The 21,263-nt window shown below is 36.2% G+C and overlaps 1 protein-coding gene across 1 annotated transcript in view; it reads right to left on the bottom strand.

Moving 5' to 3' along the window:
- Positions 1 to 21,263, bottom strand: part of LOC125670719 (centromere protein C-like) — a 64,323-nt gene that overhangs the window by 24,521 nt on the left and 18,539 nt on the right. The window contains exons 10-21 of the mRNA XM_056163848.1: positions 20,324 to 20,743; positions 19,839 to 20,208; positions 19,646 to 19,732; positions 19,156 to 19,371; positions 15,708 to 15,851; positions 9,621 to 11,458; positions 9,207 to 9,362; positions 8,303 to 8,467; positions 6,975 to 7,112; positions 6,222 to 6,329; positions 5,026 to 5,127; positions 1,454 to 1,588 (exon numbers count right to left, since the gene is read on the bottom strand). Of these exons, the coding sequence (XP_056019823.1) occupies positions 1,454 to 1,588; positions 5,026 to 5,127; positions 6,222 to 6,329; positions 6,975 to 7,112; positions 8,303 to 8,467; positions 9,207 to 9,362; positions 9,621 to 11,458; positions 15,708 to 15,851; positions 19,156 to 19,371; positions 19,646 to 19,732; positions 19,839 to 20,208; positions 20,324 to 20,743 (3,879 nt within the window). The remainder of the gene's footprint in view (positions 1 to 1,453; positions 1,589 to 5,025; positions 5,128 to 6,221; positions 6,330 to 6,974; positions 7,113 to 8,302; positions 8,468 to 9,206; positions 9,363 to 9,620; positions 11,459 to 15,707; positions 15,852 to 19,155; positions 19,372 to 19,645; positions 19,733 to 19,838; positions 20,209 to 20,323; positions 20,744 to 21,263) is intronic.

Below are 21,263 nucleotides of genomic sequence, written 5' to 3'. Positions count from 1 at the left end.
TCAATGACAACATGTACAAGTACTTAACATCTAAAAATAACACCCTGTAGGGTGTCCTAGGACCAAAACCTAAACCATATACAGGGATATTAGTCGGCAACTGCCTTAATCATGTACTCCTATTCATTTGGCAATGAAGTCTTTTTTAAATTTTTTGTTGTTGAAAACTTGATGTTTCTGACCTAATGATGCAGATATATCAATTTGAAGTCCTCTGACAGCTAATCCTTCTCCCTCTGGGATTTGTTATTAGTACCCACATTGTTACATGATTTCTTTGTTTGCTTGATGGTTGGATAAACACTTAATAGGGGTCTGTAATTTTGTTTCTTTAATTTTTCACTCCATTTCAGAGAGCTTTAGAATTTTTTTACCCGGTGTACTTACATGTATGTTGACATTTTCACTAGTATGTATCACTTATCAATTTCTTGTTTAGTGTACTGTCGAACTGAAATTTCTGGTACCTTGCATGTTTGGTGTGAAATAATTATCATAATGCAGAAGTAACTTCTGTTGGTAGACGTTTTGATGTTGTTCTATGCAAAATGCCCCAAGATATATAAAACAATCCAAAATCATTCAGAAATGAAAACAAGTCTAATTCCACTGTGTTCAAGCTGATGACCGTAGTATATGTTATGGTCATCAAAAAATGGCAGCTAACCTCATCGATAAGAATTTTATAATTACAATTTCAAACAATTGATTATTCATTTGCATCATTTTATGATCAAGTATTCAGTGGAGTATTCTTAATGTTAGTCACTAGTTTTCTCCAAAAGCAAGCTTATTTATTGATAAAACAACATCCAAGTTTTGTAGTGTGATGACCGTAACAAATATTTATGATGACTGTATATTCCGATTTTGAATCAGGATTCCAGAAGTGAAAGTAGCCTTCCTAATAACTCGTAGGAAAAAGGTGCTGTTGCTGGTTTACTTCACGGGGTAGTCATGATGCAAAACCAAAGCTATTTTTAACTCTTCAAAATGCATTTAAATTGATTTTAATACACAAGCAAATTCAATATATAGTATGTATACGGTCATCAAATTCATAATTTACGGTCTTCGTTAAAATGATAAACATTGTTTGTTACGATCATACTACAAAACTTGGGAGTTCATTTTATCGATAAATAAGCTTGCTTTTGGAGAGATCCAGTGACTTAACACTAAGAATACTACACTGGCTACTTGATAAGCATCATAAAATGAAGCAAATGAATTATCAGTCATTTGAAATCGTGATTATAAAATTCTTACCGATGATGTCAACTGCCATTTTTTGATGACCGTAATATATACTATGGTCATTGGCTTGTATACAGTGAATTTGGGAAAGAAAAAAAACACGTAAATATCAAGACTTTGGCCCATGCGAGTTGGTTAGGGCTACATGTACTATATACAATGATTAAGTTTACATTAACAACAAAGTAGGTCCTACCCATTAACACTTCCTCATTAATGCTTGGGTCTAAGACAGGAACTTCCTCATCGCTAGTGTCTTGTAAATCTGGATCCAGTGTGGTGTGCACGGACAAATTCCTGCGTGGGGATGGGGTAACTTTAGTCCCTTTACCTAGAAAATACAGTTGTCAGGTATTCTTTATGTTAATAAATAGAAAACATAGTCATCAGGTATTTTCTATGTTAATTATTAGAAAACATAGTCATCAGGTATTCTCTATGTTAATAAACAGAAAACATAATCATAAGGTATTCTCTATGTTAATAAACAGAAAACATAGTCATCAGGTATTCTCTATGTTAATAAATAGAAAACATAGTCATCAGGTATTCTCTATGTCAATAATTAATTCTCTGTGTTAATAAACAGAAAACATAGTCATCAGGTATTCTCTATGTTAATAAATAGAAAACATAGTCATCAGGTATTCTCTATGTCAATAATTAATTCTCTGTGTTAATATTTAGAAAACATAGTCATCAGGTATTCTCTATGTTATTAAACAGAAAACATAGTCATCAGGTATTCTCTATGTTAATAAACAGAAAACATAGTCATCAGGTATTCTCTATGTCAATAATTAGAAAACATAGTCATCAGGTATTCTCTATGTCAATAATTAGAAAACATAGTCATCAGGTATTCTCTAAGTTAATAAATAGAAAACATGTGGGCCTCTTGTTCCCTTATTCGCAACATATGTAAAAGATATTGAATGATGACTTTTCAGAATCTTTTACTTACGTTGCGAATAAGAGAACAAGAGGCTCACAGGCATTATCGGCCACCTGAGTATTAGTAAAAAGTATCACTGGTCCCAAGGACTTAGACTATGAAATCTAGAAAAAATTTATAATTCTGAATGTCTAAGCAGGTTTTGACACTAACGCGGTAGTCCGAATCTAGTAAATTTTGTCATGATGGACTACAAAAAAATTAGAACATTGTATGATAAAATAATCGTCGAATTTCCTTTCTACTTTCATGCAACCTTTCTTTCTACTTTCATTTCTGTTGTATATTATTGTAAATACAATGGACCAATCTTTGATCAAGCTGTTTAATTCGAACATAACCACATCACTACTGTGATTAGACCTATTCATTAGATATGATATTGTGATTCAAGCATATGGTGGTTTGATGTGAGAATCAGAGACTAAATTTGGTCATCAATTTTTCGTTTATTTGTCTCAAAATTTACGAGAAAAGTATGATTTCGTATTTACATATAGACCTTGACATTTTTCCAAGGGATTAAGTAATACAATTACTGTGATCTTCAATAATGACAACATGACATAGAAATCAAGAAATTGGTAGCTTTTTTCCCCTTTACATATCTGTAACAAGTATAGGAAGGAAAACTACACTGTTAATCTTTATCCACTGTCAATATTTCAGTAGACGTTAGCTACCTTGACCTCTTGATATAAAATCACTATTTTTCTCTCCCTAAGCGATATCTCTTTAGGAAGTACATGTATGAATCTAAGCAGAGAGTAGTGCTCTATACATGTATGTTGCATACAAGACAGTTTTATTCAACCACTGCGACCTTGATCTTTGGACCCAGAAATCAATGTGGATTTTTTCTTTCTATCTGCTGGCCCTGCATCGTCACAAACTACGCCGACCATCTCCGTTCGTAGGGTAGGTTCTCCTGGACTCAGTAAGCGTGGTTAGTGACGATGCTAGCTCTGTAGTATACAGTAAAACTCTGATATAGCGAATTTCTGGGGACCCTCTATAAAAATTCACTATAAGCGTAATTCGCTATACGTTTATAGCGAATTCATAATTCAAATATAACGAATTCGTTATAAAACTGATTTGTTCTACATGTATCAGTTCTCTAAAAAAGCAGTAATCGATATACTTGCGTTTGTAATGTCTTTAAAAGAAATGAAGCCTATATATTTTCGAGAAGAAATATTTTTATACAAAAAATATACACGTTGATTTATATATGATAATTTATCTTGATGGATTATTAACTCATGCAAGAACATGTCTAGAGAGAAATGTCCAAAAAAAAAAAAAATTGCGCAATACATACATGTACAGTCTATTGTAATTGACATTTACTTATTGCTTTACACAAATAAAGGAGTGTACGATAAAATAAATGCAATCAAACTTCAAATTTAATTAACGACAATATATTTCCTAAACGTATGTGTAAGTATTGTTTTCCGTTAACAACCTTTTTTGAAAAAATACAAACATAAATTTTGTAATAAGTGTGGATTCTTTATGTCAATGGAAAACGATTGTTAAAAATCACAAAGAGTTTAAAATGAAAACAATAAATTCGTTATAAAAGGTGATTTTTACGTTCATTTTTAATTCAAGGGGAATAGGAATTTACTTCGTTATATCTGTAAATTCGCTATATCCGTGTTCGTTATAGACACAGATTTTTATATAGAATATATAAAGAATTTGCCAGGGAAATCGTTTTCACTTCGCTATAGCCGTAATTTCGCTATATCCGTGTTCGCTATATTTGAGTTTTACTGTATATGACACAGAAAACTGGGATGTTATTGTTAATATGTTGTCCATAACATTGCTACAATGTACATTCAATCACTGACACGTAACCTTGACCTCTAACATTCTGACAAAGAAATCAATGGCATGTTCTTTTCCCCACCTCACATCATTTTACATGTACATGCTGCAAGTATGACACATTTATTATTCATTATATACCCATCAATGTTTCATTTTTTGATACTGTGGATTTCACAGAGTGTGATCCGGTTTTCCGGATCACCACACACTGGTTTTCTGATTCCATATCAGAATCCTCTGAAACTGATGTCACAATGCATCAACGCAACGTTTTTTTGTGGAAAATATTGACCGCGTCACAAACAAAACTGCGTACACAAAACATAATTTCACTGCATGCCTGCGTTTTTGATAATTTGGATTACGTTTATTGTTTTATAAATGTGGACTTAAAATGCATAGGGGGTATATATATAATAAATATATCATTACTACAGTAACTTGATCCGAAGAGTTGGGTTACGTCTTGTTGACAGGCACTTCACGTTTCATGTGATCTGATGATCCGCGCCTGTCAACTCGACGTGATCCGACTCCTCAGATCAAGTTACTGTAGTAATAATATACATATATACTCATTAATAATCTGTGTTTTGATAGATCCAACTTTCCGGATCACCACACGGGTGATCCGATTCAAAATCATGTTCCTCTGAAACTGATATCCATGCTTCAATGCACATTTTTGTGGAAAAATGATTCACAGCATTACAGACAAAATTGCAGCAAAATAATTACCAAACCCAAAGAGAGATCTTGTCACAAGGAATACACAAGTGATATATGAAAGCCCTATCACCATCCATTCAAAATTTATGGTCAAGGTTAAAGTTTTTGCAGACAAACAGAGGGACAGACAAAAAACTATAAGTATATGCCCCCGAATCTGATTACTGGGGCTTAAACATCTCTTGCAGTACTTTTGTAGCATCAATTGTGAGTATGCATAATCACGTTATTGTACATACGGATTCTGTTCCGCCTCTTCATAAGGTTTCTCTTTCGTTTTGCTTCCTGAGCCAGCATCAGCATTTCTACATGAGATGGCTCTACTTTCTTGATGCCCAAACCTGCAAAGATTTTCACCTATGTTAAACATTAAATACTTTATAAGCTGTTGATGTTTATGGGCATTCTCACAATATGACTGCATCAATTGTGACTTATAATAAATTCTAACACAGAAATTTTCTCCTGGACTGGAGGTTAAAAAATGTCCTCAGCACGTACTCTGTACTCAACCCCACAATCCGTGCTCCAAACCATACTCAATATTCCACTCTATGTATAAATTTTGAGTATGAGTATGGCTTCGGAGCACAGATTATGGGTTTGAGTATGGAGCACAGATTATGGGTTTGAGTATGGAGCACAGATTATGGGTTTGAGTATGGAGCATGGATTATGGGTTTGAGTATGAGTATGGAGCATGGATTATGAGTTTGAGTGGAGCACGGATTATGGGTTATAGTATGGGTATGGCTTTGGAGCACGGATTATGGGTTTGAGTATGGAGCGCGTATCATGGGTTTGAGTATGGAGCATGGATTATGGGTTTGAGTACAAGTATGGCTTTAGAGCACGGATTATGGGTTTGAGTATGGAGCATAGATTATGGGTTTGAGTATGGAGCATGGATTATGGGTTTGAGTATGGAGCACGGATTATGGGTTTGAATATGAAGCACGGATTATGGGTTTGAATATGAAGCATGGATTATGGGTTTGGGTATGGAGCATGGATTATGGGTTTGGGTATGGAGCATGGATTATGGGTTTGGGTAGGGAGCACAGATTATGGGTTTGGGTATGGAGCACAGATTATGGGTTTGAGTATGGAGCATGGATTATGGGTTTGAGTATGGAGCACGGATTATGGGTTTGAGTATGGAGCACGGATTATGGGTTGGAGTATGGAGCACGGATTATGGGTTTGAGTATGGAGCATGGATTATGGGTTGGAGTATGGAGCACGGATTATGGGTTGGAGTATGGAGCACGGATTATGGGTTGGAGTATGGAGCACGGGTTATGGGTTGGAGTATGGAGCACGGATTATGGGTTGGAGTACAGAGAACGTACTCAGAACATTCAGAACCTCCAGGCCTGATATTGTTGAAATTATTGATGGACAAAAAAATGCACTGTGATTAAAGAGCCATAACCTGATTTCCTTCGTTCATAGACCAGTCGTTCCCCTTTATACCAGGCCACAGGCTGACACCGAACTCGTCTTGACCTCCGTAATCCGTCAGGGCCATCTTCTGGAAGGACTGAAGTAGAACAACCAGAACAAGATAAAGCTTATTGTAAAAATACTCTATTAAAAATTCTCTGACATTTTTGCCACTTCATTGTTTAGCCTCTTTTGAAACTTGAATGAATTTATAAATATCAGAAATATATGTATCTAACATCCCATCTGTGTTGCTCAGTAGGTTAACTTGTCAACTGCCGATCTGTAGATCGTGGGTTTAATTATAAAAGGGGATTTCAATTTTTTATCCAGTTTAATTTCTACAAAAACTGCATTCTTTAACTAAATATGGTAAATTTGAAAGTTTTCAAGTTCAAAATATTATTGTATATATCTTCCACTTTCCATCCGTATCAGATTTCTCTGGTTTGTTATTCCTCCTTAACAGAGTCAAAACAAAAGTTAGTTACGGGGTCATCAAAAAGTATGATGCACCAGACTATTAGAAATCTACATTCAATTTTAATCACACTCAATACCAATCTTGTACAATAACCACCTATCACAGTACTGAGCATGAATAGAATAGCCCGTATCACACAGAAAAAACAAAAAGAATGCAGTTATGTCTGTATGTTTTGAACTATGGTGACAGCCCACATCGGGGGTACAAAATGAAATTCTGTATTACATAGCCCCCTTTCTCCTCTGGGTTACTTACAAATTTTGGGCTGTGGTGGCATTAAAACTTGGGGTACAGGAGATTCACTGGTAGTCGTCTGGAAGATATGGATTGGTGTGGCATTCATAGAAAATGAGGTCAGGGAACCAGCATTTGTTGAAAGATTCTGGTTTTCTCCTGTAAAACACATTTGACATTGCAAACAACATTGCATTTTCTAACCATTGTGACTGAAGTCAACTGCAAATGCTTTGGATATATCTTTTTCCAATAAAGTAATAAAAATCATAATTCAATACTGTATAAGAGTAAAATTTTAGGCTGTCAAAGTTGGTTCTCTTTTGTGAACTAATCACTGGTACAAAGGTACTTGAATTTATGGAAAACAAATTTCAGGAATAAGATTTTCCTCATTATTCCTACTACATGTACAATGTAGTAATGCTGTTATTGTCCATTAGATCCACAAGATTCTGGATATTTTTAAAACATATGAAATGTGTGTGTATTTCCTCACATGTCTGATGTAGAAAATTGTGAGGGTGATTTCTCAATTGAGCACGTTGTCTTCAACAAATTATGCAGGACAAACTTTTAAAAAAGAAGAGGATATTATAAATTGTAAATGCAGACCAGGAATGAGTGTTTGTGACACTTTGATAAATTGTAAATAATTTTCTGCTGTTCTAACAGTTTAATGTTGGAATCAATATAAACAACAAAAACTTTCACCACATATCTTGGTTAATGATTACTGAATCCATATACAAGTATATGTCTGCAGTTTATATTTACACGTATTTTATCATTAGTATGAATAAATCAAACTGTTATAGCAATTTCCCACAAAGAAAAATTTAGATGCCCGAGTACGTCTGATATGTTTATTGATGTCGAGTTGACAGTGATATGCACAAATTGAAGCTGTGCACAGGACATGGACAGGAAAATCATCAGTTCTGCTATAGGCTTGCTAGACGAGACTCCATTCACCAATGAAATTTCACAAAATGTAAATAAATTATTCACATATCAATAAGATGATTTTAAATAGTCTTTAACAAGTTCACTGGTGTATTGCAATAAATACTGTAAGGAGATAGGTGAATATTCATGCACAAAACAAATATCACTGTAAATTTTTCATTGTGTATTGAATTTTCTAAAAGATAACCGTTTATAATGAAGAAAAAAACAATAAACCCCACCAATCATTTTCAACATTACAGTAAATTCTACACCTAATGTATTCCAATTTGTGATTACATGTTTTCTCATACTGGTACATTTACATGCAAGCTGTACAACTAGGCAAGGTTAATCCTCCAAACGAACATGTTTAGATCAACTTCTTGTCATCAACAAACCTGATGCATTACGGACTTGGTAGGTCTGTTCCTGCACCAGATGATTAATGGTTACCCGTCGTCGCTTTCCAAGCTTTGCTGATCCCGGTTGTTTTAGAATTGGTGTCAATCCTGGAGCGGATGAATTCATAAGGTTCATGTGCTTCGTCAAGGGTACAGGACTTCCTAATGGGACACGGGGTACAATGAGTCAAATTTTACACTTTAGGAAACAAAGTCCTAATCTATTGTATAAATATATACATGTATGTAGTTAATAATTTGTTTGTAACTAAATCATCCTGGGTACAAGTTAACGTTATCGCACTCCAACTATCAACAAACATGGTGGTTCAAATCTCCTATGATAAGCTTTCAATGTTGTATCTACACAGTATTAAGTATCAATTAACTCATTTCATTTTGACACCGATTCCAGAAAAAATGATCACTCATAATTTGAAACATTTCACTAGCATTAATCAAAGCAATTTGGTGAACATGGAAAATTTGCATAACTGTGATATATATCCATTCATACGTGTGTCGATGCCAATAATGCTCCAGTTTCTCAACTTGACGAGAAAATGAATAAATTATTTTTAAAAAACTGAAATATGTTTCAGCGAATAATAAATGAGTTTATTCAACATATATTGGTGAATATTGGCACTCACTGGATGTAAAATTCCACTCACATGATTGTAAATTTACATCCAACTTGATGCCAACATTCACAAATATAACTTGAATAAACTTATGTATATCAAAGAGCTCACATCAAAAGTTCAAATATGTGACTGTGTTGATACATTACAAATATTTATAAACATATTCTATCATGTTTATTTCATGCTATTCACATGTACTTGTTAACACAAATCAAGATAATTGTTCTAAACTAACAAACAAGAATAATGCTTACTGCCAGATGAGGTATAATTCATGGTAGAATTCTTGATAGACTGTCTGTTTCTGTGCCGGAATGAGACACCACTTTTGAGCAGGTCTTCATCCCCCTGGTACAGGGACACAGGAGTCAGACAATGGTTTTCTGTTCTGCTGACATCATCCTGCTGGTCTGGAAGAAAACATTTAAATTATTCATCTAAGGAGTTGAATTTAAGTTTCTGTCTATTTCTTTTGGTATAAAGTACTCGTCAGAGTCTTAAAACATCATCTAGTTTTCTTTTTCAGAAACTTTTTATTTTCTCTTTAACATTAAAATATGTGCTTTAATTCACACATCAAGATTTCTGATTTTTAATAACTGTCTAAAACTATATTTCATCAATCATGAGACTACAAAATTGCTTTGAGACTACATAATTAATTTCACCTTCATCTTGGTCACATGTCTTTCCAGGAGCGTCTTTGATGGTACCATTGTTTACATCTTCCTCCTCAATCTCTGCATCATCAGCCTCAGCTTCCAGTCCCTCCCCAACATTACGACCTCCTAAACTTTTACTTCTCACTGATCTCACAGAGTTGTCCCCCCTTCTCTTGTTCATCTCGTTTGGAACTTCACGTAAATCTAAGCTTTTAAGCCTCCTTTGTCGTCTGCTGTTCCTTGCTGATAAATTTTCACTTTTGTTTGTATTAGACCCAGCATGCTCACTCACAATGTCAGTTTGGCCCTGGATCCCTTCAGCATCTTCTTCCTCCAGGTTAGAATTAACAACGCCGTTCTCTTCACTTTCTTTCCTTTTCGTGCTTCTTATTGATCGATCTCTCTTTTTTACCTCCTCCTGCTGGAAACTCCTCTTCTGCCTTTTTCTCTTACTTCTTGTTGAGGTTACTTTTTCTTTTTCGGTATACAGGTCATTAGGATCAGCATCCTTCTCAACACTACTTGTGAAATCCTCGGGTTTTTCCAGCCCTGTTGTAGTTCCCTGTAGTTTCTCAATACTGCCGATGACATCTGAGTGGAGACTCCTAGTGGATTTCCTTCCCATTCTACCACCAACCAATCCACACCTGTCTTCTTTCGCTGACTTTCCTTCAGATGTACCTGTAAACGTTTTGTTTTGAAACTTGCTACACTTTTGTGCACTATCAATTTTCCTTTGCATTGAGTCATTCTTACTTTTGGATTTTCTTGTCTTGTTAGTACTCTTAGATTTAGAAGCCTTGTCTTTAGTACCTGTATCCACTTCTTGCCTTTCATGGTCTTCTGACAAAAAACTATTGATAAACCTACTAGTATGAGCTGAAGCATTTTGCCTTGGCTTCACCATTTCAGTTTTCTCTTGCTCTTCTGAAACATGGGATACCCCAGTGGATGATTTTCTCGACTTTTGCTGTGTCCGGCTTTTTCTCCTACCTTTTGGAGTTCCCTGCACAGCTTCTGAAGTTGATTCACACGCACCACTTTGATCTGTAACCATGCTTCCTCTTGTTGTAGTTTTATCATTTTTAAAAACTGGATCTCTTTCGTCTTCTGAGAAATTATCCACTTGTTGTAGATCGGTTTGTTCATTGTCTACAGTCCTAGAGTCTTCTAACGAATGCTGAGCTGTGACACTTCGGGATTTCCTGGACTTCTTTGACACTTTTTTAATGCTTTCTTTTGTGACACTTGACTTCCTCTTTCCCGCAGGCTTTGGACTGTCTGTGACCTCCTCACCCTCGATCACTAACTCAGAGGCCTCTATCTCACTTAGAACTTCATCATCACATGTATTCACATCAGCGAGTGGTAATTCACAATTTTCTTTCTTGTTTTTGCTTCTGAGATGATGAGACTTCTGGCTGCCTTCAGAAGACATTTTCCTCTCCCTAGAAGTCTTGTGTGAGGACTTGTTTCCTTTTGATTGCTTTGCTGGAGAATGCGACTGTGGTTCTCCAGTTACTTCTACATATATCTCTTTCTCCTCACTAATCTCCGATTTTTTCTTTCTTTTACCGCCCACTTTAGGCTTTCCTTTCTTCCATTTCTCAATCTCATCATTTGGATCTATTGAATCGTCTATACTGATCTTCGTATCCTTTGATAACTTCCTCTGGGACGATTTGTTCCTAATTGTTTCTTGTGTCTTACGGTTTACCGACTTGTGGTTCTGCTCCGTCCTCTGCCTCGTGAAGAACAAAAACTCCTGAATAAAACTGGATGCAGTGTCATCGCCATCTTGTTGCTCTGGACGATGATAGTCTCCCAACTTATTGCCTGATAACCTAAATTTTGAGATTTTCATGAATTTACCGGGGAATTTTAAACTAGTTCAAAACAAGAGGTACTGTGAGCAATGCTCACTAAGAATACCCCCCGCTTACCCCAATCTCCCAAAGGGTGTTGGTAATAGGTATAAACTACCTCTTTTCTGAGTGTAAAAAACAAATGGCATGACAAACCGAACCATATTGCTACTTCGATGTCCAGTGCGCGTGACCTTTTGACCCCAAAATTGATAGGGAACATTTTCATCCCATGGGTAGTCCATATGTATGATATGGTGACTGTAGGTGGAAAGGATAACGCATTAGAGGCCGGAAACCATATTGCTACTTCGATGTCCAGTGCACTTGACCTTTGAACCCCAAAATCGATAGGGAACATCTTCATTCCATGGGTCCATATGTATGATATGGTGACTGTAGGTGGAAAGGATAACGCTTTAGAGCCCGGAAACCATATTGCTACTTCGATGTCCAGTGCGTTTGACCTTTGACCCCAAAATCGATAGGGAACATCTTCATCCCATGGGTAGTCCATATATATGATATGGTGACGGTAGGTGGAAAGGATAATGCTTTGGAGCCCGGAAACCATTGCGTCTACAGAAGGATGGACGGACAGACAGACGGACAACCCGATTCCAGTATACCCCCCCACAACTTGTTGCGGGGGGTATAATAAAAGACCCATGGGCCACATCGCTCACCTGAGTCACCTTGGCCAATATCTAAAGATTTTTCATATATATTTGCATGTAAAACTTTGGTTCCTATTGTGGCCCCCAACCTACCCCCGGGGACCATGATTTTTACAAACTTGAATCTGCATTATGTCAGGAAGCTTTCATGTAAATGTATACTTTACTGGCCCAGTGATTCTCCAGAAGAAGATTTTTAATGATTTTCCCTTAATATTAGTATGTAAAATTTTGATCCCCTATTGTGGCCCCATCCTACATCCCGGGGGCCATGAATTTAACAAACTTGAATCTGCACTATGTCAGGAAGCTTTCATGTAAATTTGTACTTTCCTAGTCCAGTGGTTCTTGAGAAGAAGATTTTTGAAGATTTTCTCCATATATATTTGTATGTAAAACTTTGATCCCCTATTGTGGCCCCATACTACCCCAGGGGCCATGATTTGATCAATCTTGAATCTGCACAATGTCAGGAAGCTTACATGTAAATCTCAGCTTTTCTGGCCCAGTGGTTCTTGAGAAGAAGATTTTTAAAGATTTTCCCTATTTATTCCCATGTCAAACTTTGATCCCATATTGTGGCCCCAACCTACCCCTGGGGGACATGATTTGTACAAACTTGAATCTGCATTATGTCAGGAAGCTTTCATGTAAATTTCAGCTCCTCTGCCCCAGTGGTTCTTGAGAAGAAGATTTTTAAATGACCCCATCCTATTTTTGTGATTATCTCCCCTTTGAAAGGGGCATTGCCTTTCATTTGAAAAACTTGAAAGCCCTTCACCCAAGGATGCTTTTGGCCAACAGATTTTTTATCAGAAAAGCTCACTTGAGCCTGTGATTCAGGCGAGCTAAAAAGGACACTTCATTTCAAATTAAAACAAGAGATGTTTGTAAAACACATATGCCCCCCATGGTGCAAAATTGAAAAGGGTTATACACACACCTCATTTAATTGATAGTATTATCATCAACTCAAAATATTGAGCAGACAATATCTTCCTATGTCAAGAGTGAATTGACCATGTGACCTAAAATTCAATAGGGGTCATCAACTCCTGAAGATGTACCAGTGTACCAAGTTTGATTTCTGTCAAGAAAAGGGTTCTCAATATATTGAACGGACAGTAAATTCCTATGTCCAGTTTGACCCTTGACCTTTGACCATGTGGCCTCAAAATCAATAGGGGTCATCTTCTTCTGAAGATGTACTAGTGTACCAAGTTTGATGTCTGTCAAGCAAAGGGTTCCCTAGACATTGAATGGTCAGTATATTCCTATGCCCAGTTTGACCCTTGACCTTATGACCTCAAAATCAATAGGGGTCATTTACTCCTTAGGATGTACCAGTGTGCCAAGTTTCATGTCTTTCAAGCAAAGGGTTCTTGAGATATTGAGCGGACATTATATTCCTATGTCCAGAGTAGATTGACCCTTGACCTTTTGACCTGAAAAACAATAGGGGTCATCTTCCACTCATAACCAACCTGCATATGAAATATCATTATCATCAAGTGAATGGTTCTCAAGATATTGAGTGGACAACATGTGGTCTACAGACCGACCGACAGTTGCAAAGGGGGGCATAAAAAGCTTAAACACCTTCCTTCTTCTTTCCCATCATATCTAAGGAAGCCCAGTGAGCTCATTTTTGTAAAGGAGCAAAAATGTTTCCACAAGTCATGATAAATGCGATTTTGCATTTATAAATACATGAAAAAACTATTACAAATGTCAATGTCTTGAATATTCTAAATTAGGTAATGACAGTTCTTTTACCAAATGTTTATCATTTAGAAATGAAAGTTGAGGGTCTTTCAGATGAGAGTTTGTTAAGAACAACAACACAGATGTTCTGTGTTGCAGCAGATGTTGCCATGATAAACAACTATAACTGTTGTGGCCCTGACCGTCATGCATAGATCTAGATTGGTGGAAACTTCACCTACAGCTGGTGACGTCTCAATATGAATGAACAAACAAACCGACTTCTCATAATGAGCATTTTAAGTCCAGTTTTTAGATTTTAAATACATGTACATTTCAGGGCATAACAACAAGAGGCCCACAGGCCTTATCGGTCACCTGAATACTAGTGAAAAGGTATCACTGCTCCCAAGGGCTATGAAATCTAGAAAACATTTCCTGTTCTGAATATCTAAGCTAATTAAATTTTAACATTCAGCAAAAGTATAAAACAAGATGTGTTCCTACAACTTCAATGCCCTCATAAGTGCATACACTGATGAAAGGCTTCACACAATATAATAGGTGTTCAGTATTAACATTAAAAGATATGACTAATTTGGACCCATCCTAGAGACTTGTATCGGGTGCAGAAAAAGTTGCGCTGTAATTCGAAGGTTTTTATGATGGCTAAATCTGCTGCTCTCTTGTCTATTCCAATTTTTTCCCCAGAGAGCTACAACTTCATCTGCGCATCTTTAGAATTCACATCAAAATTACAATAACCTTAACTTGGTTTTATCTTCCATAATGACAAAAATAATCATTCTGCAAGCAATACATGTCCCGTACTGATGTCCTCATTAATTGACTGATGTAACATTTGAGATAATATACATTTGATGTTGTTTGACCTTGAACTGTGACCTAAAACATTGGTGCCAAGTCACCATGTTTACCAGCATTGAGTTAGTTTTGTTGTTCATACAGTTGACGCTTGTAGTTTTTATCAGGAATGAAATAGTATTAATCAAATATCCATAATTTTTTAATTCAATTTCAATTCATAAATATGTAGCTGCTGCATATATTCTAAATGTCACAGTAAATTTGGGTCTAATAACTATAATTATAAAAACAATCAATGCAGTGCATCAAATCAAATTATACTGAAAGGGTAAATTTTTCATTAAGAATGTCTGTAGTGACAATAAAAAATAATGGGTAATCTACCAGTCAGGGCACACAATCTCTCTCTCTAGGGCAAAGCATTCTCAAGATACTGAACAGAAAATACCTTACAATGTCCAGTTTGACACTCGACCTTGTGACCTGAAAAACAATACGGGTCATCTACTCTCTAGGGGCAACTGCTGTACCAACTTTGGTAAATGCCAAACAAAGGATTCGTTAGAGATTGAGCAGAGAGTATTTAATGCCCTGAGAAGTTTGACCTTTGACACCAAAATCAATAGGAGTTATCTACTAATTATGTAGAACCAGTGAACCAAATATGATGTCTGTCAAGCAAAGCATTCACAAAATATTGAGCAGACAATATCTACCTATGTCCAGTTTGACCCTCGACCTGAAATCAATACGGATCATATACTCTCTAAGGGTAACCACTGTACCAAGTTTGGTAACTGTACAGCAAAGAGTATTTAGATATTGAGTGGACAGGGCTTGGTCTACAGACCATCAGACTACCATCTTTTTATGCCCTCCTTGAAAAAGAGGGGGATATTGTTTTGCACCTGTTGGTTGGTAGGTCAGTGTTAACAACAGAAAATACTCCCATTACTTCTCATGTACTGTTACAGTGTATAACTTGGCTTTATAATAACTGTGAAAGATGTCAAACCTACTGCGAGCTTGTCTCTGGTGAGTTTTGATGTTCTGGCCTCTCCCCACACATACTCCGACTTTTCCTGGACATCTGCTTTTCGTGGGAATCATACTGGGACATCTCTGCTGGAACGAAGGGAGTTAAGGATTTCCCATGTTTACCTCTAAAACAAAAAATATTTTTTTAAAAGGAACATTTCGCATGTTTTAACTAAAGCTTAATCTATTGCAATAACACATCATCAATAGAAAATTAAAGAAATAAAGAATCTTGTTTACATTAGTTATTTCTACATGTGTGGTCATTTATACACACTATCACTTCAGTATATTGTAACCCATTACTTCGCCACCATCGGAATGAGAACCAATTTCCATACATGCTACCCCCCCCCCCCCCCCCCGGTATATAACCCTAACTTCCCCCTATCACCATCCGTCACCTGTTTTCAGGTACAAAAGGTCAAATTGCCTTAATAAATCCCCACCCCCACATCAATGCCAACCAACAGGAATCAGAAGCCCTAATTACATGTATACATGAATGGTTTGTGCGGTGAATCGTAACAAAACTAAATTCAGAACATGTATAGGAAAAAGCGATAATACTGTAGTATACATGTAATTCATCACAAAATCAAACACTGTCTCAGAAATTGTCCAGTAGAATAGACATACGTAAACAGAGAAAATAAAACATCATTACTCGTGTACATGAAACTGCTGTAAAGTTTGTGTACCATGTAACCTTTGTGTGTATTGGGGTCATTCTACGATACTGGTGATAAATGATGGGACAAATAGAGAGATTTTTAAATAAGACCCTATTGTGTCACTTTCAATGTTAATTTGTAGATTAGGGATTAGAATAGCTAAAAAGTATGATAAAAAGATATTAGCAAATGCTTTATTCCACTTTGAAACATTTTTAAAACGTACCCCAGAGTGAAATGCTTGTTACGTAGTGTCCATTATTTATGTCATATTTTGGTGCAAATCTGTTTTTTGCAATTCATTTTTAACTAGTTCTAATTGTAACGGGGACCGTTACAGATGTTCCCCAAACCTCCCCCAATTAAAAAGTGATGTCCTTGTGAATCTATAACAAAAAATCATTTTATTTTAGCCTTTAATTACATGTAGTACGTTCAATATGGTCATTTCAGTACCAAGAAATGAAAGAAAGCGTTGCACGTGCATACACGTGCACGCGTGTATGATTCCGAATTTTTGTTGATGTCGTTCAAGAGGCATTTGTATCATATACCCACAGTATGAATTTCATAACATTTCTACCACATATAAGGAAGTTATAGCGATTTTAAAATCGTCCAATCAGAATTCAGCACACGTGCATGCACGTGCTGAGCAGCAATTCTAACCACAGCAATTTGTAAGGAGTACCAAGACACATCTAAACCCCTAATATCAATATAATTTGATGAAAAACAAAAACGTTATTGTCCTTTAAAAATTGAATATTTGAAAAACGTTGCACGCGCATGCGCGTTGGCATTTTTTGTTACACTAATATATACATACACATATTGTATACGTATGCTGTAAATATCATCTCATTCGCTTTATAAATAAGATAGTTACAAACGTTTTAGTATTATCCAATCAAAATGAAGCGCACGTGCATGCACGTGCAAATTCGTAATTTTGACCATGAAAATCAGTTAAGGGTCTCAATATCTAACTATGATATGAATATCAAGCCATTTCAATGAACAACAAAAAAGTTAGACTGATTCCAAAATTAGTGTACAAATTTTGTAATGTACGTGCACGCGCATGCGTGCAGACAAAATAACTATCATTTTTCATATGTACAAATGATATACTACCATCCTATTTAGGTTTCATATCGATCCCTTTAATATTCTGATTTTCCATTTTTTGTACCAAAATTGCAGTGCACGTGCGTGCGCGTGCATGCACGTGCAGACAAAATGACTATCGCTATGCACATCTACAAACGCTATACTATCATCCTGGAAAGTTTCATATCGATCCCTTTTGTAGTTTCTGAGAACACTACCGGACAAAAAAGTACCGGAGAAAAAGAATAATAATAATAATAAGAAACAGAGTAAAAACAATATGTTCCCAAACTTTGTTTGGGGAACATAATAAGATCATTAAATGTGTAAGTTTGTTACTGTATGCATACACTTTTATAGGAAAGTGTAAAAAAAAAATTGAACGGAGGGACTCTTGAGATAGTCAAAATTCAGCAATTTTGTTGGCTATTTCAAATTTGCAAAACTGTAGAAGTATTCATGTATTTCCTAAAGTATCAAACTAAGATGATGAAAATGATGTTGCAGATGTAATTTCTGACATCAAGATGTCAATTGACCAAAGGAAAAGTAATTAAATCCTGATATGTTACATTGGACACGAAATTACATTTTCTGATATTTTTGGTGACAATTTATTTTAAACGAATGGTAAAAGCTAGTTTCCATTCATTTGCTTTAAAAAATTTCCAGAATATTTCCTTTGCTTATATCAATTAAAACATTGAGCCTAGGTATAAAGGGAGAGCAAACAAAAAAAACCTGTGAAGTACACAACATTTTTGGACACCACATGTAACAAACGAACACGAATTTTGACTTTTATTTTTTTTCATGAAGACATTAAATTTCATGAATGATTTTATGGCAAATTACAGTTCAAATATTGCTGTATATAGTGGAACTCAAAACCTGTGCATTCCAATCCAAACGGTATACTTTATTCCCATTCTATGACATGCACCCATCTTTGTCCCATTTTCCATGCGTAATTTACACTTTTTAAAATATAATTTAAATTAAGTTGGCAATATCAAATATATGTTATCTTATTTCATTTCTCACATTCATTCTGAATAAAATGATATCCAATATTATATCATTTTGCTTTATTAATGCAAAGAAAATATATATTAAAGGGAGACTTCCTCATTTTCATCATTATCAAAGAATGACCCATGGATGTGTGTGACATATTTCTGTGTTCCAGAAAAAAGTTACAGCCATTACATGTGTTTATCAACCGCTCAAAGTATTCGGTCATCGTAGCACCTACATGTACCATGACACAAATGGATCGGTTGTACATACAATGTATACTTATGTGTTTACAGATGTATACTTATGTGTTTACAGATGCACAAGCACAGAACATCCCACTACCTAATGAAGTTTAGGCAATAAAAGGACAAAAGTTTAATAATGAATCAACCACTTTATTTTCAAATTGATGAACTAAAATGGTGGAACTATTTATAACACCATCCTCAATATAATGCCAAAATAGGCTGGAACAGAAGCTGGCAAATATAAGAGGTGACAGCGTAAATACTAATTTAAATCAATTAATCTTAATGGTAAGAAAAATACCAAATAACAGAAATTAATTTGATACCTTGTACTGCCCATTTCAGTCAAGTTTTCATTCTTCAACAACACTGACCTTCTTTGCCCTTGACCTTTAGCCTTGGCAGACTTCTCCTGCGGTTTTGACTGTGTGCATTTTATTGCAGCAGGCATGCTTTTTCTCTGATAACTTTTCCTGGGATTCGATTTCTGTCCAATCTCTTGATCATCCATGGCTATTATCTCAATGCTCTCAGTATCACTGTCTTGAACTTCAGCTATGTTATTTTTCATTTTATTCTCTGTGCCTTTCCTGGTTAAATATAACACAAATCTTACACAGTGTACATGTAATGTCTTGTGAAGCTTTGAGATCAGTTATAGCTCTAACAAATATCAATTTTGCAGAGGAAAATTCTGGACATACCTGCATGTGGTTACAATACCTGTACATTTTCAATTTTAATAGCAATATTTACCCTCTTTTAAATTTTATCTACTAAATAGGGAATACAAAAAATATTTAAGTGGAAATTCAGTTGTAAAACTTCCATCATCCGTTTATCTCTGTACACAATTCAACATACACTGTATTTAATTCCTCTGCTTTCTCAACAAACTGTTCTTTTGATGCTCGGCGGGTGGCTTCTAACTCTGCTGCCAAAAATGAAATTCTGAAAATTCATCAAAATATTGGTAATATCACATAATATACATGTCACTTTATTTGGTCTGAACAGAATATGCAAACTTTAGTCCATCATGCTGCAAACCTCGTACCGTTTGCGGGTCCTAAAGCTTGGCACCACACTATTGGAGAGGTCCTCTGTCTTCGTGATTGACCCCGTCTTGTTGCCACCAATATCCATGTGAGAGGCCTTGGTTACCTCGTCGCCTGGACCGGAACAATCCAGCGTATTCTGTGTTTGTGTTTCCCTGTTGAATTCCTCCTCTGTTTGTAAGTTATTCACTGGTGTCAGTTTCCCCCTGGACATTTTCCCACGTGACTGTGAGTTAACTTTCTGAGTTGATACCCTACTGTTGGATCTATCCTGCGACTGTGTCGGGGTCTCATTGCAAGACTGTTCAGTTTCCTGCACAGAGGCGTCTGTATGCGCTGATTTATCTGCCCTTGGTGTCCTTTCCTCCACTAAAACAACACATGAAAATATATTAATTCGTAATGAAGTTCCCACTGGGTAAACATCTTTAGAAAGTGAATTTTTAATCTTTTCATGTTTATGAATATCAGTAATATTTAGTACCTGTAACATTACCACTGTCGGCCACTGTGGGCTGAGTGTGGGTGTAGGCGGGCGTGTCTGTGGATTGAGTGTGGGTGCAGACGGGCGTGTCTGTGGATTGAGTGTGGGTGTAGGCGGGCGTGTCTGTGGACTGAGTGTGGGTGTAGGCGGGCGTGTCTGTGGACCGAGTGTGGGTGTAGGTGGACGTGTCTGTGGACCGAGTGTGGGTGTAGGCGGGCGTGTCTGTGGATTGAGTGTGGGTGTAGGTGGGCGTGTCTGTGGACTGAGTGTGGGTGTAGGTGGGCCTGTCTGTGGACTGAGTGTGGGTGTAGGTGGGCCTGTCTGTGGACTGAGCGTGGGTGTAGGTGGGTGTGTCTTCTGTCTGTGTATTCTCATCCTTTAAGATGATTTCTCCTGCTAACTGGCTCCTTGATACTTCAACTGATGAAATAGAAAGTTATCTTGTGTAGGTTTTATACCTTCAGTATAACATTAAATATTACATAGAGTTATTAACTTTTGCACACTTCAATTACCAGTACTAATGCATAATATGAAGCAAATTTAATTTACATGTGAGAAATATTCAAGGAAATTGCAATCCCCTTTCCAACAATTATTTTTTTTGAATATTTCTTCCTTTAAATATTAATAAAAACCCTGAAGATACTACTACACCAAATGAACCATTCTGTGTTCGGCTAGCATCTTTCTGCTCCCACACCAAACTGTTAAGTGTTCTGTTTGCAGATCAAAGTCTTATCTGTATTTGTCTAAAATTGTTCTAGATAAACCTTTTGTTCCCTCAAACTGTTCATTCCCACATGGTCATTTGGAACTCACCTAGCATTATCGAGTCATTGAAGATCAACATTTAGAACTCACCTAGCATTATTGAGTCATTGTAGATCAACATGACACTTGGTCAGGGTGGAAGAAGACAAAATCAATTTGTTGATGA

The sequence above is a fragment of the Ostrea edulis genome, chromosome 4 (assembly GCF_947568905.1).
Source record: "Ostrea edulis chromosome 4, xbOstEdul1.1, whole genome shotgun sequence".
In the NCBI taxonomy this organism is placed as follows: domain Eukaryota; kingdom Metazoa; phylum Mollusca; class Bivalvia; order Ostreida; family Ostreidae; genus Ostrea; species Ostrea edulis.
Note: the sequence above shows the minus strand (reverse complement) of the source record. Positions and strands in the feature narration are given on the sequence as shown.